General features: G+C 44.2%; 1 protein-coding gene across 2 annotated transcripts in view; it reads left to right on the top strand.

Moving 5' to 3' along the window:
• Window positions 1-18,062, top strand: part of LOC140104261 (protein SSUH2 homolog) — a 56,402-nt gene that overhangs the window by 22,025 nt on the left and 16,315 nt on the right. Inside the window, exons 1-7 of one of the 2 annotated variants that reach the window (XM_072127727.1) lie at window positions 5,616-5,830; window positions 5,975-6,034; window positions 7,857-7,899; window positions 8,928-9,057; window positions 14,132-14,192; window positions 15,653-15,777; window positions 16,084-16,146. In XM_072127727.1, coding sequence (XP_071983828.1) covers window positions 5,791-5,830; window positions 5,975-6,034; window positions 7,857-7,899; window positions 8,928-9,057; window positions 14,132-14,192; window positions 15,653-15,777; window positions 16,084-16,146 — 522 coding nt within the window. In that variant the 5' untranslated portion in view covers window positions 5,616-5,790. Of the gene's footprint in view, window positions 1-5,615; window positions 5,831-5,974; window positions 6,035-7,856; window positions 7,900-8,927; window positions 9,058-14,131; window positions 14,193-15,652; window positions 15,778-16,083; window positions 16,147-18,062 lie in introns of those variants that run through there. The other variant, XM_072127726.1, reaches the window with a different exon arrangement.

The following is an 18,062-nucleotide window of genomic DNA, read 5'->3' on the forward strand; positions in this document are numbered from 1 at the left end:
ATAAAAATGTTTCATGTTCTTCCCAGAAGCTCCAGGCAAATAGAGGTGTGAGAGTGATGTGTGTGTACAGGGCTGAGAGTAATGGGGCTCCACTCCCGGGTAAATGACCCAACTATAGTTTGTTGATGTCACCTGTACAGGTAAGTCTGTCCCACCCCTTGTCACTCCGCAGCATGAATGGAGCAGATGGACGTGCATGTCCCTTCTGCTCCATTCATCTCTATGAAGCTGAAAGTTGTAATAAGTTCTTATTAATTCCAACTGATCTCTCAGCATCCAGAGACAGGTGTGTGATGTCATCATTACAGAATATTACAGGATAATATAGAGACAGGTGTGTGATGTCATCATTACAGGATATTACAGGATAATACAGAGACAGGTGTGTGATGTCATCATTACAGGATATTACAGTATAATATAGAGACAGGTGTGTGATGTCATCATTACAGGGTATTACAGTATAATACAGAGACAGGTGTGTGATGTCATCATTACAGGATATTACAGTATAATACAGAGACAGGCGTGTGATGTCATCATTACAGGATATTACAGTATAATACAGAGACAGGTGTGTGATGTCATCATTACAGGGTATTACAGTATAATACAGAGACAGGTGTGTGATGTCATCATTACAGGATATTACAGGATAATACAGAGACAGGTGTGTGATGTCATCATTACAGGATATTACAGTATAATACAGAGACAGGTGTGTGATGTCATCATTACAGGATATTACAGGATAATACAGAGACAGGTGTGTGATGTCATCATTACAGGATATTACAGTATAATACAGAGACAGGTGTGTGATGTCATCATTACAGGGTATTACAGTATAATACAGAGACAGGTGTGTGATGTCATCATTACAGGGTATTACAGTATAATACAGAGACAGGTGTGTGATGTCATCATTACAGGATATTACAGTATAACACAGAGACAGGTGTGTGATGTCATCATTACAGGATATTACAGTATAATACAGAGACAGGAGTGTGATGTCATCATTACAGGATATTACAGTATAATACAGAGACAGGTGTGTGATGTCATCATTACAGGATATTACAGTATAATACAGAGACAGGTGTGTGATGTCATCATTACAGGGTATTACAGTATAATACAGAGACAGGTGTGTGATGTCATCATTACAGGGTATTACAGTATAATACAGAGACAGGTGTGTGATGTCATCATTACAGGATATTACAGTATAATACAGAGACAGGTGTGTGATGTCATCATTACAGGATATTACAGGATAATACAGAGACAGGTGTGTGATGTCATCATTACAGGATATAACAGTATAATACAGAGACAGGTGTGTGATGTCATCATTACAGGATATTACAGTATAATACAGAGACAGGTGTGTGATGTCATCATTACAGGATATTACAGTATAATACAGAGACAGGTGTGTGATGTCATCATTACAGGATATTACAGTATATTACACAGAGACAGGTGTGTGATGTCATCATTACAGGATATTACAGTATAATACAGAGACAGGTGTGTGATGTCATCATTACAGGATATTACAGTATAATACACAGACAGGTGTGTGATGTCATCATTACAGGATATTACAGTATAATACACAGACAGGTGTGTGATGTCATCATTACAGGATATTACAGTATAATACAGAGACAGGTGTGTGATGTCATCATTACAGGATATTACAGTATAATACAGAGACAGGTGTGTGATGTCATCATTACAGAGTATTACAGTATAATACACAGACAGGTGTGTGATGTCATCATTACAGAGTATTACAGTATAATACAGAGACAGGTGTGTGATGTCATCATTACAGGGTATTACAGTATAATACAGAGACAGGTGTGTGATGTCATCATTACAGAATATTACAGGATAATATAGAGACAGGTGTGTGATGTCATCATTACAGGATATTACAGTATAATACAGAGACAGGTGTGTGATGTCATCATTACAGGATATTACAGTATAATACAGAGACAGGTGTGTGATGTCATCATTACAGGATATTACAGTATAATACAGAGACAGGTGTGTGATGTCATCATTACAGGATATTACAGGATAATACAGAGACAGGTGTGTGATGTCATCATTACAGGGTATTACAGTATAATACAGAGACAGGCGTGTGATGTCATCATTACAGGGTATTACAGTATAATACAGAGACAGGTGTGTGATGTCATCATTACAGGATATTACAGGATAATACAGAGACAGGTGTGTGATGTCATCATTACAGGATATTACAGTATAATACAGAGACAGGTGTGTGATGTCATCATTACAGGGTATTACAGTATATTACACAGAGACAGGTGTGTGATGTCATCATTACAGGATATTACAGTATAATACAGAGACAGGTGTGTGATGTCATCATTACAGGGTATTACAGTATAATACAGAGACAGGTGTGTGATGTCATCATTACAGGATATTACAGTATAATACCGAGACAGGTGTGTGATGTCATCATTACAGGATATTACAGTATATTACAGAGACAGGTGTGTGATGTCATCATTACAGGATATTACAGTATAATACAGAGACAGGTGTGTGATGTCATCATTACAGGATATTACAGTATAATGCAGAGACAGGTGTGTGATGTCATCATTACAGGATATTACAGTATAATACACAGACAGGTGTGTGATGTCATCATTACAGGGTATTACAGTATAATACAGAGACAGGTGTGTGATGTCATCATTACAAGGTATTACAGTATAATACAGAGACAGGTGTGTGATGTCATCATTACAGGATATTACAGTATAATACAGAGACAGGTGTGTGATGTCATCGTTACAGGATATTACAGTATAATACAGAGACAGGTGTGTGATGTCATCATTACAGGATATTACAGTATAATACACAGACAGGTGTGTGATGTCATCATTACAGGATATTACAGTATAATACAGAGACAGGTGTGTGATGTCATCATTACAGGATATTACAGTATAATACAGAGACAGGTGTGTGATGTCATCATTACAGGATATTACAGGATAATACAGAGACAGGTGTGTGATGTCATCATTACAGGGTATTACAGTATAATACAGAGACAGGTGTGTGATGTCATCATTACAGGGTATTACAGTATAATACAGAGACAGGTGTGTGATGTCATCATTACAGGATATTACAGTATAATACAGAGACAGGTGTGTGATGTCATCATTACAGGATATTACAGTATAATACAGAGACAGGCGTGTGATGTCATCATTACAGAATATTACAGTATAATACAGAGACAGGTGTGTGATAACATCATTACAGGATATTACAGTATAATACAGAGACAGGTGTGTGATGTCATCATTACAGGATATTACAGTATATTACACAGAGACAGGTGTGTGATGTCATCATTACAGGATATTACAGTATATTACACAGAGACAGGTGTGTGATGTCATCATTACAGGATATTACAGTATAATACAGAGACAGGTGTGTGATGTCATCATTACAGGGTATTACAGTATAATACAGAGACAGGTGTGTGATGTCATCATTACAGGATATTACAGTATAATACAGAGACAGGTGTGTGATGTCATCATTACAGGATATTACAGTATAATACACAGACAGGTGTGTGATGTCATCATTACAGGATATTACAGTATAATACAGAGACAGGAGTGTGATGTCATCATTACAGGGTATTACAGTATAATACAGAGACAGGTGTGTGATGTCATCATTACAGGATATTACAGTATAATACAGAGACAGGTGTGTGATGTCATCATTACAGGATATTACAGTATAATACACAGACAGGTGTGTGATGTCATCATTACAGGGTATTACAGTATAATACAGAGACAGGTGTGTGATGTCATCATTACAAGGTATTACAGTATAATACAGAGACAGGTGTGTGATGTCATCATTACAGGATATTACAGTATAATACAGAGACAGGTGTGTGATGTCATCATTACAGGGTATTACAGTATAATACAGAGACAGGTGTGTGATGTCATCATTACAGGATATTACAGTATAATACAGAGACAGGTGTGTGATGTCATCATTACAGGATATTACAGTATAATACACAGACAGGTGTGTGATGTCATCATTACAGGATATTACAGTATAATACAGAGACAGGTGTGTGATGTCATCATTACAGGGTATTACAGTATAATACAGAGACAGGTGTGTGATGTCATCATTACAGGATATTACAGTATAATACAGAGACAGGTGTGTGATGTCATCATTACAGGATATTACAGTATAATACAGAGACAGGTGTGTGATGTCATCATTACAGGATATTACAGTATAATACAGAGACAGGTGTGTGATGTCATCATTACAGGATATTACAGTATAATACAGAGACAGGTGTGTGATGTCATCATTACAGGATATTACAGTATAATACAGAGACAGGTGTGTGATGTCATCATTACAGGGTATTACGGTATAATACAGAGACAGGTGTGTGATGTCATTATTGTCTGTATAATGTGCACGTTGTGTCTGGTCCAGTCTCTGTTGGGGAGGAGATTTGTTTCATTGTTGACTCTGATACTTTCACTTCCTGCAGAATATAAGTCCCGGCTATTATATAGTGAGAGTCACCACAACCAGAACCACAACCACACTGCACCCAGGACACTGCACCCAGGGCACTGCACCCAGGACACTGCACCCAGGGCACAGCACACAGGAAACTGCACCGGGACACTGCACCCGGGACACTGCGCCCGGGACACTGCACCCAGGACACTGCACCAAGGGCACTGCACCCAGGACACTGCACCCAGGGCACAGCACACAGGAAACTGCACCGGGACACTGCACCCGGGACACTGCGCCCGGGACACTGCACCCAGGACACTGCACCCAGGGTACAGCACCCAGGACACTGCACCCAGGACACAGCGCCCAGGACACTGCACCCAGGACACCGCGCCCAGGACACAGCACCCAGGACACCGCACCCAGGACACAGCACCCAGGACACAGCGCCCAGGACACTGCACCCAGGACACAGCGCCCAGGACACAGCGCCCAGGACACTGCACCCAGGACACAGCGCCCAGGACACTGCACCCAGGACACAGCGCCCAGGACACTGCACCCAGGACACAGCGCCCAGGACACAGCGCCCAGGACACAGCGCCCAGGACACTGCACCCAGGACACAGCGCCCAGGACACAGCGCCCAGGACACAGCGCCCAGGACACTGGGCCCAGGACACTTCACCCAGGACACTGCACCCAGGACACAGCACCCAGGACGCTTCGCCCAGGACACTGCACCCAGGACACTGCGCCCAGGACACTGCACCCAGGACACTGCACCCAGGACACTGCACCCAGGACACAGCACCCAGGACACAGCGCCCAGGACACTGCGCCCAGGACACTGCACCTAAGACACTGCACCCAGGACACTGTACCCAAGACACTGCACCCAGGACACTGCACCCAAGACACTGCGCCCAGGACACTGCGCCCAGGACACTGCACTCAGGACACTGCACCCAGGACACAGCACCCAGGACACTGCACCCAAGACACTGCACCCAGGACACTGCACCCAGGACACTGCTCCCAGGACACTGCTCCCAGGACACTGCACCCAGGACACTGCACTCAGGACACTGCACCCAGGACACAGCACATAGGGCACCCAGGATCCTGCACTGGCACCACTGAGCTCGTCATCTGACAACCTACAGATATCTGGGACTTACCTCTACCATGGAGCAGTCGGGCAGCCAGGAGGATGTATCCGACCAGTGTAACTATCAGATACTTATCTATAATCTCTACAACCTGCATAATAATCATCTGCTCCAGATCCTTCTCTGCCTCGTCTGTAAAACTACCGAGGATTTATACAAGAATTATCTCCAGAATTTACACTTTTCTGTATTTCTTTTAGGTGGCGAAAAGTGTAACCCCGGATTTGTGGAAGATGAACCTGATGGATATGGCAATACATGTAATAATGGGAAATATATCTATCTATCTATCTATCTATCTATCTATCTCCTATCTATCTATCTATCTATCTATCTATCTATCTCCTATCTATCTATCTATCTCCTATCTATCTATCTATCTATCTCCTATCTATCTATCTCCTATCTATCTATCTATCTATCTATCTATCTCCTATCTATCTATCTATCTATCTATCTATCTCCTATCTATCTATCTATCTCCTATCTATCTATCTCCTATCTATCTATCTATCTATCTATCTATATATCTATCTATCTATCTCCTATCTATCTATCTATCTATCTCATATCTATCTATCTATCTATCTATCTATCTATCTCCTATCTATCTATCTATCTATCTATCTATCTATCTATCTCCTATCTATCTATCTATCTATCTATCTATCTCCTATCTATCTATCTATCTATCTATCTATCTATCTATCTATCTATCTATCTATCTCATATCTATCTATCTATCTCCTATCTATCTATCTATCTATCTATCTATCTATCTATCTATCTATCTATCTATCATATCTATCTATCTCCTATCTATCTATCTATCTATCTATCTATCTCCTATCTATCTCCTATCTATCTATCTATCTATCTATCTATCTCCTATCTATCTATCTATCTATCTCCTATCTATCTATCTATCTCTCTATCTATCTATCTCCTATCTATCTATCTATCTATCTATCTCATATCTATCTATCTCATATCTATCTATCTATCTATCTCCTATCTATCTATCTATCTATCTATCTATCTATCTATCTATCATATCTATCTATCTCCTATCTATCTATCTCCTATCTATCTCCTATCTATCTATCTCATATCTATCTATCTATCTATCTATCTATCTATCTCCTATCTATCTATCTATCTATCTATCTATCTATCTATCTCATATCTATCTATCTATCTATCTATCTATCTCCTATCTATCTATCTCCTATCTATCTATCTCATATCTATCTATCTATCTATCTATCTATCTATCTATCTCCTATCTATCTATCTATCTATCTATCTATCTATCTATCTATCTATCTCCTATCTATCTATCTATCTATCTTCTATCTATCTATCTATCTATCTCATATCTATCTATCTATCTATCTATCTATCTATCTCCTATCTATCTATCTATCTATCTATCTATCATATCTATCTATCTCCTATCTATCTATCTATCTCCTATCTATCTATCTATCTATCTATCATATCTATCTATCTCCTATCTATCTATCTCCTATCTATCTCCTATCTATCTATCTCATATCTATCTATCTATCTATCTATCTCCTATCTATCTATCTATCTATCTATCTATCTATCTATCTCCTATCTATCTATCTATCTATCTCCTATCTATCTATCTATCTATCTATCTATCTATCTATCTCATATCTATCTATCTATCTATCTATCTATCTATCTATCTATCTATCTATCTATCTATCTATCTATCTCATATCTATCTATCTTCTATCTATCTATCTATCTATCTATCTCATATCTATCTCCTATCTATCTATCTCCTATCTATCTATCTATCTCATATCTATCTATCTATCTTCTATCTATCTATCTATCTATCTATCTATCTATCTATCTATCTATCTCATATCTATCTATCTATCTATCTATCTATCTATCTATTTATCTATCTCATATCTATCTATCTATCTATCTATCTATCTATCTATCTATCTCATATCTATCTATCTATCTATCTCATATCTATCTATCTAATATCTATTTATTTATCTTATATCTTGCTTTAATATTTTTATTTTATCACAGGTGAGACCTTTCCATCTGCCCCTGAAGAAAATCTATCTGTGCAGTAAGTTCCTCTGGAATATTCTGTCCTGTTTCCTTGTGTTTTAGATACAGCAGCACAACAGACATTAAGATACACGCAGACAGTATCACACTGGATAGGATTAGATACACAACTCAGCAGACTGTATCACACATGATGGGATTAGATACACAGCTCAGCAGACAGTATCACACAGGATGGGATTAGATACACAGCTCAGCAGTCAGTATCACACATGATGGGATTAGATACACAGCTCAGCAGTCAGTATCACACATGATGGGATTAGATACACAGCTCAGCAGACAGTATCACACAGGATAGGATTAGATAGACCGCTCAGCAGACTGTATCAGGATAGGATTAGATACACAGCTCAGCAGACAGTATCACACAGGATAGGATTAGATACACAGCTCAGCAGCCAGTATCACATATGATAGGATTAGATACACAGCTCAGCAGACAGTATCACACAGGATAGGATTAGATACACAGCTCAGCAGACAGTATCACACAGGAGAAGATTAGATACACAACTCAGCAGACAGTATCACAAATGAAAGGATTAGATACACAGTTCAGCAGACAGTATCACACAGGATAGGATTAGATACACAGCTCAGCAGACAGTATCACACACTATATGATTAGATACACAGCTCAGCAGTCAGTATCACACAGGATAGGATTAGATACACTGCTCAGCAGACAGTATCACACATGATGGGATTAGATACACAGCTCAGCAGATAGTATCACATATGAAAGGATTAGATACACAGCTCAGCAGACAGTATCACACAGGATAGGATTAGATACAATGCTCAGCAGACAGTATCACACATGAAAGGATTAGATACACAGCTCAGCAGACAGTATCACACATGTTAGGATTAGATACATCTCAGCAGACAGTATCACACATGATAGATTGATAGGCTTGGATACAGCATTTAGCTACAGCAGGTGTGTAGAGAGCCTTCCATGCTTAGATACATGAGCGGATGGTGATACATAGAGTAATATTTGAGTCTCTCTGGATTCAGACCTGCTACCATCTCGGAGGATGACGCCAGACAATCCTTCCTGGAATACGCGGAGAAGCATTGCTGCTACAGTTCTGCTCCGGCCCAGGACATGACCATCCAGAACCTCCAGAACTTTAACACTCACAGGGTACGAGCTCCTGGGGCACCTGAGGGGCTGCGGGGTGGGTCGTCATCAAGTGAGAGGACAACCTTCTGGCAGAGACAGACTGAGGGGGTATTGCTGGAGCAGAGGATTTGAGGACCCCAACTATATCCAAGGGACTACTCTACCCACACTGACCCCTTCATAGCCCTCTACTATCCTAGCGGGCCAGGGGAATAAACCTGCACCACTCTGCTACCCTACACCACCAGGGAAAGGGGTAGTAACCCCACTACTCCTCTAGAACACCAGAGAAAGGGGTAGTAACCCCTCTACTACTCTAGACCACCAGGGAAAGGGGTAGTAACCCCTCTACTACTCTAGACCACCAGAGAAAGGGGTAGTAACCCCTCTACTACTCTAGACCACCAGGGAAAGGGGTAGTAACCCCACTACTCCTCTAGACCACCAGAGAAAGGGGTAGTAACCCCTCTACTACTGTAGACCACCAGGGAAAGGGGTAGTAACCCCTCTACTACTCTAGACCACCAGGGAAAGGGGTAGTAACCCCTCTACTACTCTAGACCACCAGGGAAAGGGGTAGTAACCCCTCTACTCCTCTAGACCACCAGGGAAAGGGGTAGTAACCCCTCTACTACTCTAGACCACCAGAGAAAGGGGTAGTAACCCCTCTACTACTCTAGACCACCAGGGAAAGGGGTAGTAACCCCTCTACTACTCTAGACCACCAGGGAAAGGGGTAGTAACCCATCTACTACTCTAGACCACAAGGGAAAGGGAGGTAACCCCTCTACTACCCTAAACCACCAAGGAAAGGCAGGTAACCCCTCTACTACTCTAGACCACCAGGGAAAGGGGTAGTAACCCCTCTACTACTCTAGACCACAAGGGAAAGGGAGGTAACCCCTCTACTACCCTAAACCACCAAGGAAAGGCAGGTAACCCCTCTGCTACTCTAGACCACCAGGGAAAGGGGTAGTAACCCCTCTACTACTCTAGACCAGTGATTTTCAACCTTTTTTGAGCCGCGGCACACTTTTTATACTTCGAAAATCCAGAGGCACACCACCAACCAAAATAGCACAAAATGACACTAAAACAGTCATATTATACATATAGTTCAGTGATGGCGAACCTTTTAGAGACCGAGTGCCCAAACTATAACCAAAAGCCACTTATTTACCGCAAAGTGCCAACATTGAATTTTAAGCAGTAACTTATTGCTACCTGCTCTTCAACTATCAATCATTTCGGCCCCTTGAGGCCGCCAATACAGTTGAAAGAAGGAGAGCAAATTCAGACTATCATTGTAGCTTCTCACCAGGATCTCTTTGTACAGTAAGAATGTAGGGTCCAGTAGGATGACGTTCAAAGATACTGCAGTTCTATCAACACATTCTCACTTTTCCCGCAATTCCAAAACGGCCAATGAAGTGTCATTTTAAAATAGCGCTGATTGCAGCATCTCGTAAATTGCCTGGGTCTGCAGGAAGATTTGGGGAATTTGGTCCTGTTTGGTGAGCTCTGTCTTGGGGTCAATGGCCTGAGTGCCCACAGAAAGGGCTCTAAGTGCCACCTCTGGCACCCGTGCCATGGGTTCGCCACCACTGATATAGTTAATAATATAGATTCTAAATTTATTTTACTCACTCATTATGAAACCTGGAATGTTTGGGGAACATTCCCCGCGGCACACCCGACCATGTGTCGCGGCACACTGGTTGAAAATCACTGCTCTAGACCACCAGGGAAAGGAAGGCAACTCCTCTACTATCCTGGAAGATGAGGTAATTAAACATGTACAACTCTGCTACCCTAGACCACAATAGAAAGGGAAGCAACTCATCGACTACTCTAGACCACCAGGGAAAGTGAGGTAACCCCTCTACTACCCTAGACCACCAGGGAAAGGGGAAACACCCCATCACAATCTTTATTACAAGTTCAAATAGAGAATAAATACAGTAATGACACAAGTCAAGCCCCCGAATGGATCCCAAACCCCGAGTCGCCCGTCGGGACCCCCCAGCCCTGTGCCATTCTCTGCTCTACCTGTTTTGCGCTGTTATTCTCTTCTACCACTTCCCTCTCATCTGCTTCCTCCCCCTATATATATCTGTGCATAGGTGGATATATGTAGAGGTGGGAGTTATTGCTATATTTATGTATCATTTGGGGGTCATCCTCCGCTTGCTGTGGGTGGTATCCCGTGTAGATTATCTCAATTCTCCATTTCACTTGTGTCATTACTGTATTTTATTCTCTATTTGCACTTGTAGTAAAGATCTTGATGGTTTTATGACGTTACTCTGGTGTTTTCCCCTCTTTACACGTTCTTTTGGCTCGTTGTGATTACTATACAGAGAGTTTCCTGTATACTGCAGTTTTGCAGGGTGATAACATTTGCATTGCAGTTTTTGTTTGGTTTTTGCACTAGAGAAAAGGGAAGGAACCCTAGACCACCAGGGCTTCAGCTTGTGATTAGCATTATGGCACCTGGCACTTCCGCACCCCATACCACTAGATGTGTCATTAACCCTTTATCTGTCGTGGAGCACAACAATTGGTTCCGATCATTTCTCTGTTCTGAGGATAAGTGTATATATTCAGTGTACACGTAGAGTGTCAGCTCCTGAGTCCGCGCCATGTGCAGTGCGGCGTCGCTGAATAATATATCTGACATTCTGCTGCAGAGACTGAGACTGTAAAGAAATGCAATTTACCCAAATGCTATAAGTAACTGCTGCAGAGATGATTGATGGGGGCTCAGTGATGATGATTGATGGGGCTCAGTGATAATGATTGATGGGGGCTCAGTGATGATGATTGATGGGGGCTCAGTGATGATGATTGATGGGGGCTCAGTGATGATGATTGATGGGGGCTCAGTGATGATTATTGATGGGGGCTCAGTGATGATGATTGATGGGGCTCAGTGATGATGATTAATGGGGGCTCAGTGATGATGATTGATGGGGCTCAGTGATAATGATTGATGGGGGCTCAGTGATGATGATTGATGGGGGCTCAGTGATGATGATTGATGGGGGCTCAGTGATGATGATTGATGGGGGCTCAGTGATGATTATTGATGGGGGCTCAGTGATGATGATTGATGGGGCTCAGTGATGATGATTAATGGGGGCTCAGTGATGATGATTGATGGGGGCTCAGTGATGATGATTGATGGGGGCTCAGTGATGATTATTGATGGGGGCTCAGTGATGATGATTGATGGGGCTCAGTGATGATGATTAATGGGGGCTCAGTGATGATGATTGATGGGGCTCAGTGATGATGATTGATGGGGCTCAGTGATGATGATTGATGGGGGCTCAGTGATGATGATTGATGGGGCTCAGTGATGATGATTGATGGGGGCTCAGTGATGATGATTGATGGGGCTCAGTGATGATGATTGATGGGGGCTCAGTGATGATGATTGATAGGGGCTCAGTGATGATGATTGATAGGGGCTCAGTGATGATTATTGATGGGGGCTCAGTGATGATGATTGATAGGGGCTCAGTGATGATGATTGATGGGGCTCAGTGATGATTATTGATGGGGGCTCAGTGATGATGATTGATGGGGCTCAGTGATGATGATTAATGGGGGCTCAGTGATGATGATTGATGGGGCTCAGTGATGATGATTGATGGGGCTCAGTGATGATGATTGATAGGGGCTCAGTGCTGATGATTGATGGGGGCTCAGTGATGATGAATGATGGGGCTCAGTGATGATGATTGATGGGGCTCAGTGATGATGATTGATGGGGGCTCAGTGATGATGATTGATGGGGGCTCAGTGATGATGATTGATGGGGGCTCAGTGATGATGATTGATGGGGCTCAGTGATGATGATTGATGGGGCTCAGTGATGATGATTGATGGCGCTCAGTGATGATGATTGATGGGGCTCAGTGATGATGATTGATGGGGCTCAGTGATGATGATTGATGGGGGCTCAGTGATGATGATTGATGGGGCTCAGTGATGATGATTGATGGGGGCTCAGTGATGATGATTGATGGGGGCTCAGTGATGATGATTGATGGGGCTCAGTGATGATGATTGATGGGGGCTCAGTGATGATGATTGATAGGGGCTCAGTGCTGATGATTGATGGGGGCTCAGTGATGATGATTGATGGGGGCTCAGTGATGATTGATGGGGGCTCAGTGATGATGATTGATGGGGGCTCAGTGATGATGATTGATGGGGGCTCAGTGATGATGATTGATGGGGGCTCAGTGATGAGGATTGATGGGGGCTCAGTGATGATGATTGATGGGGGTTCAGTGATGATGATTGATGGGGGCTCAGTGATGATGATTGATGGGGCTCAGTGATGATGATTGATGGGGCTCAGTGATGATGATTGATGGGGCTCAGTGATGATGATTGATGGGGGCTCAGTGATGATGATTGATGGGGGCTCAGTGATGATGATTGATGGGGCTCAGTGATGATGATTGATGGGGCTCAGTGATGATGATTGATGGGGCTCAGTGATGATGATTGATGGGGGCTCAGTGATGATGATTGATGGGGCTCAGTGATGATTATTGATGGGGGCTCAGTGATGATGATTGATGGGGGCTCAGTGATGATGATTGATGGGGGCTCAGTGATGATGAATGATGGGGCTCAGTGATGATGATTGATGGGGCTCAGTGATGATGATTGATGGGGGCTCAGTGATGATGATTGATGGGGCTCAGTGATGATGATTGATGGCGCTCAGTGATGATGATTGATGGGGCTCAGTGATGATGATTGATGGGGGCTCAGTGATGATGATTGATGGGGCTCAGTGATGATGATTGATGGGGCTCAGTGATGATGATTGATGGGGGCTCAGTGATGATGATTGATGGGGCTCAGTGATGATGATTGATGGGGCTCAGTGTCCAGAACCTGCCATCAAGACATGGACCTCCAGTCCTTATTGGCCATATGGGATAAATTGTCTAGAAAATAGTAAGTTATAAGAACTGCAGCTTTAGATGTGACTGGAGGATATGTCAGAGAAGTTACTCTATGGAATATTAATGAAGTTAGGAACTAATAGAAGACTATTTTTATATTACAGTATTCCTTAGTGACCTTCACTGAATCGAGGACGTGTGCCTGGAAAGCTGAGCCTTATAACGGTACGGGTCATTATATTGCATGTGTCACACTGGTCTCTTCATACTGGAGCCCAATCAGCTGATTATAGGAGCAGACAGCACAGTGCCATACTCTCTGCAGTGGCCGCGCTGTGTTATTGCAGCTCAGCTCTGGACCGCCCATGGACCTGCCTCCAGATTGCCTAAACCTTAAGGACCACCCACTTAAGCTTTTCAGACTCCACCCCTTTTCAATGGAGATGCCCAATTTGGAATTTCCAGCAATTAGAAACAGTTGGCCAATATGTATCATGTTGTTTTATGGTCTTGGTCACAAACACAACGAGATTAAAGGAAATGACTTAAAGTCATGGGCGTAGAAAAAAATGCACTGGCGTGAAGGTGGCGGATCGGGGCAAATAATCGCTAGCATTTGCAAATATTTCAGGGCCACTGGCGGTGCGCAGAGTTCCTGATAAATATCCCCCCATGTCCCTAATTTACTGGCACAGTGGGGGGCATGTATTATCGTATCTGCGCCTAAAAAATGCTGGGATTTTTTGACGCAGAATTGTTGCGGATCATATATAATGAGTTTGCGCCAGAAAGACAAGATGTTTCTGACTATCCCGACTCCTCCGGATTTTTTGCCGCAAGTGGGGCAGATTTACTTACCCGGTCAATTCGCGATCCAGCGGCGCGTTCTCTGCGCTGGATTCGGGTCCGGCCAGGATTCATTAAGGCAGTTCCTCCTCCGTCCACCAGGTGGCGCTGCTGCGCTGAAAAGCATTGGAACGCACTGGAATACACCGAGCCGGGCTGAGTGAAGGTAAGTGCAAGCTCCGCAACAGATTTTTTGTTTTAAATGCGGCGGTTTTTTCGAATCCGTCGGGTTTTCGTTCGGCCACGCCCCCCGATTTCCGTCTCGTGCATGCCAGCATGCCAGCGCCGATGCGGCACAATCCAAAATCCCGGGGCAATTCAGGGGAAATCGGCGCAAATCGGAAATTTTCGGGTAACACGTCGGGAAAACGCGAATCGGGCCCTTAGTAAATGACCCCCATTATCCGTCACATTTATGTGTATTTTTAGGCACAATTTTTGCCGCACAATAGACCAGGAAAAAAATGGTCAGAGAGCAAAATTAAGGTGCAGTCCATGTAAGATTTTGGCGCACATCTCATTGATGTCGGCATTTTTATGGCGCACGACTGATTATTACCGTCTAACCATTAATTACTTACAGCCGTGCGCCACTTTAATACATCGGGCTGTGCTTTCCGGAGACTGATCTCCGATGCCGACAGTCGTGCTTGTGCCAAAATTAGTAAATCCCCCCCAATGTCTCATTTTAATGGAAATACGCACGTGTCCCAACCCAAAAGATGACACTCATGGTGAGGGATAAGTTATATGGGGGACCTGCCCTTTAAACATTCCCATTTTACCAGATCTAAAGTGTCTCAGCCTCTAGTCCTCACCCTCTACATTGTTTGATCTAGGTCAAGAAGTGGACGGTCCGGCCAATGGTCCTGCTCCCAGCACTTGGGAGGTGATAGTAAACCGACCAGATTGGTTTGTGACAGGGCAAAACAGAGTAAGAGTCCCTCATACATCAGTGGTGGAGGTAAGGAATTGTGCAGCTACTATCGATATCTTCTCACTGTGAATTTCATGTGTCTGCTTCTAGAATGTTCGGTAGAATATATTCCAGAAGTTTCATTGTTTGAGGAGAGTTACATAGAAGAAATCTGTCTGTCTGCAACCACCACTAGGGGGAGCTCACACATCTTCTCTGATCAGATCTACTTAGAACAATGCCCAAACTTTGCCGTTTGCTTCAGCGAGGGGACACCAACTAAGTGGGGAGTGGGCATCATATTTTGGGGATGCTTTAAAGGTAATGGAGTGTTCAATTCTTTAATTTTCACAGATCTGTTCAAATTGTTGTGGTCGTGGCAGGGTCAGGTGCGCCAGCTGCTGTGGAACTGGACGGGTAAGTAGACGCTGAGCAGCACCCTTCCATTGTTATTCGTAATGGGGCACATTTACTTAGCCGACTGCCGTAGTTCACCGAAAGTGCATTGTCCGTGTATAATGCCCTGTGCCGCGATTCACCAAGGTCATGCGCCCGATATTCTGCATGTGTCGCTTCCCCGCTCAGGTCCCTGGAGTTCACCTTCTTCTTCCTGGTGCATGTAAGTGCATTGTCCGTGTATAATGCGCTGTGCAGGGAGTCACTAAGATCGTGCACCCGATATCCTGCATGTGCCACTTCCCCGCTCAGGTCCCCGGAGTTCACCTTCTTCTTCCTGGTGCATGTAAGTGCATTGTCCGTGTATAATGCACTGTGCGGGGAGTCACTAAGATCGTGCGTCCAATATCCTGCATGTGTCGCTTCCCTGCTCAGGTCCCCGGAGTTCACCTTCTTCTTCCTGGTGCATGTAAGTGCATTGTCCGTGTATAATGCGCTGTGCGGGAAGTCACTAAGATCCTGCGCCTGATATCCTGCATGTGTCACTTCTCCACTCAGGTCCCTGGAGTTCACCTTCTTCCTGGTGCATGTAAGTGCATTGTCCGTGTATAATGAGCTGTGCGGGGAGTCACTAAGATCCTGCGCCCGATATCCTGCATGTGTCGCTTCCCTGCTCAGGTCCCCGGAGTTCACCTTCTTTTTCCTGGTGCATGTAAGTGCATTGTCCGTGTATAATGCGCTGTGCGGGGAGTCACTAAGATCCGGCGCCCGATATTCTGCATGTGTCCCTTCCCCGCTCAGGTCCCTGGAGTTCACCTTCTTCTTCCTGGTGCATGTAAGTGCATTGTCCATGTATAATGCGCTGTGGGGGAGTGGCTAAGATCCTGCCCCGATATCCTGCATGTGTCTCTTCCCCGCTCAGGTCCCCGGAGTTCACCTTCTTCTTCCTGGTGCATGTAAGTGCATTGTCCGTGTATAATGCGCTGTGCAGGGAGTCACTAAGATCGTGCGTCCAATATCCTGCATGTGTCGCTTCCCTGCTCAGGTCCCCGGAGTTCACCTTCTTCTTCCTGGTGCATGTAAGTGCATTGTCCGTGTATAATGCGCTGTGCGGGGAGTCACTAAGATCCTGCGCCTGATATCCTGCATGTGTCACTTCTCCACTCAGGTCCCTGGAGTTCACCTTCTTCCTGGTGCATGTAAGTGCATTGTCCGTGTATAATGCGCTGTGCGGGGAGTCACTAAGATCCTGCGCCCGATATCCTGCATGTGTCGCTTCCCTGCTCAGGTCCCCGGAGTTCACCTTCTTTTTCCTGGTGCATGTAAGTGCATTGTCCGTGTATAATGCGCTGTGCGGGGAGTCACTAAGATCGTGCGCCCGATATCCTGCACGTGTCGCTTCCCCGCTCAGGTCCCTGGGGTTCACCTTCTACTTCCTGGTGCATGTAAGTGCATTGTCCGTGTATAATGCGCTGTGCGAGAAGTCACTAAGATCCTGCGCCTGATATCCTGCATGTGTCGCTTCCCCGCTCAGGTCCCCGGAGTTCACCTTCTTCATCCTGGTGCATGTAAGTGCATTGTCTGTGTATAATGTGCTGTGTGGGGAGTCACTAAGATCGTGCGTCCGATATCCTGCATGTGTCGCTTCTCCGCTCAGGTCCCTGGAGTTCACCTTCTTCTTCCTGGTGCATGTAAGTGCATTGTCTGTGTATAATGCGCTGTGCGGGGAGTCACTAAGATCCTGCGCCCGATATCCTGCATGTGTCACTCCCCCGCTCAGGTCCCCGGAGTTCACCTTCTTCTTCCTGGTGCATGTAAGTGCATTGTCCGTGTATAATGCGCTGTGCGGGGAGTCACTAAGATCCTGCACCCGATATCCTGCATGTGTCACTTCCCTGCTCAGGTCCCCGGAGTTCACCTTCTTCTTCCCGGTGCAT

The sequence above is a fragment of the Engystomops pustulosus genome, chromosome 10 (assembly GCF_040894005.1).
Source record: "Engystomops pustulosus chromosome 10, aEngPut4.maternal, whole genome shotgun sequence".
NCBI classification, from domain to species: Eukaryota; Metazoa; Chordata; class Amphibia; order Anura; family Leptodactylidae; genus Engystomops; species Engystomops pustulosus.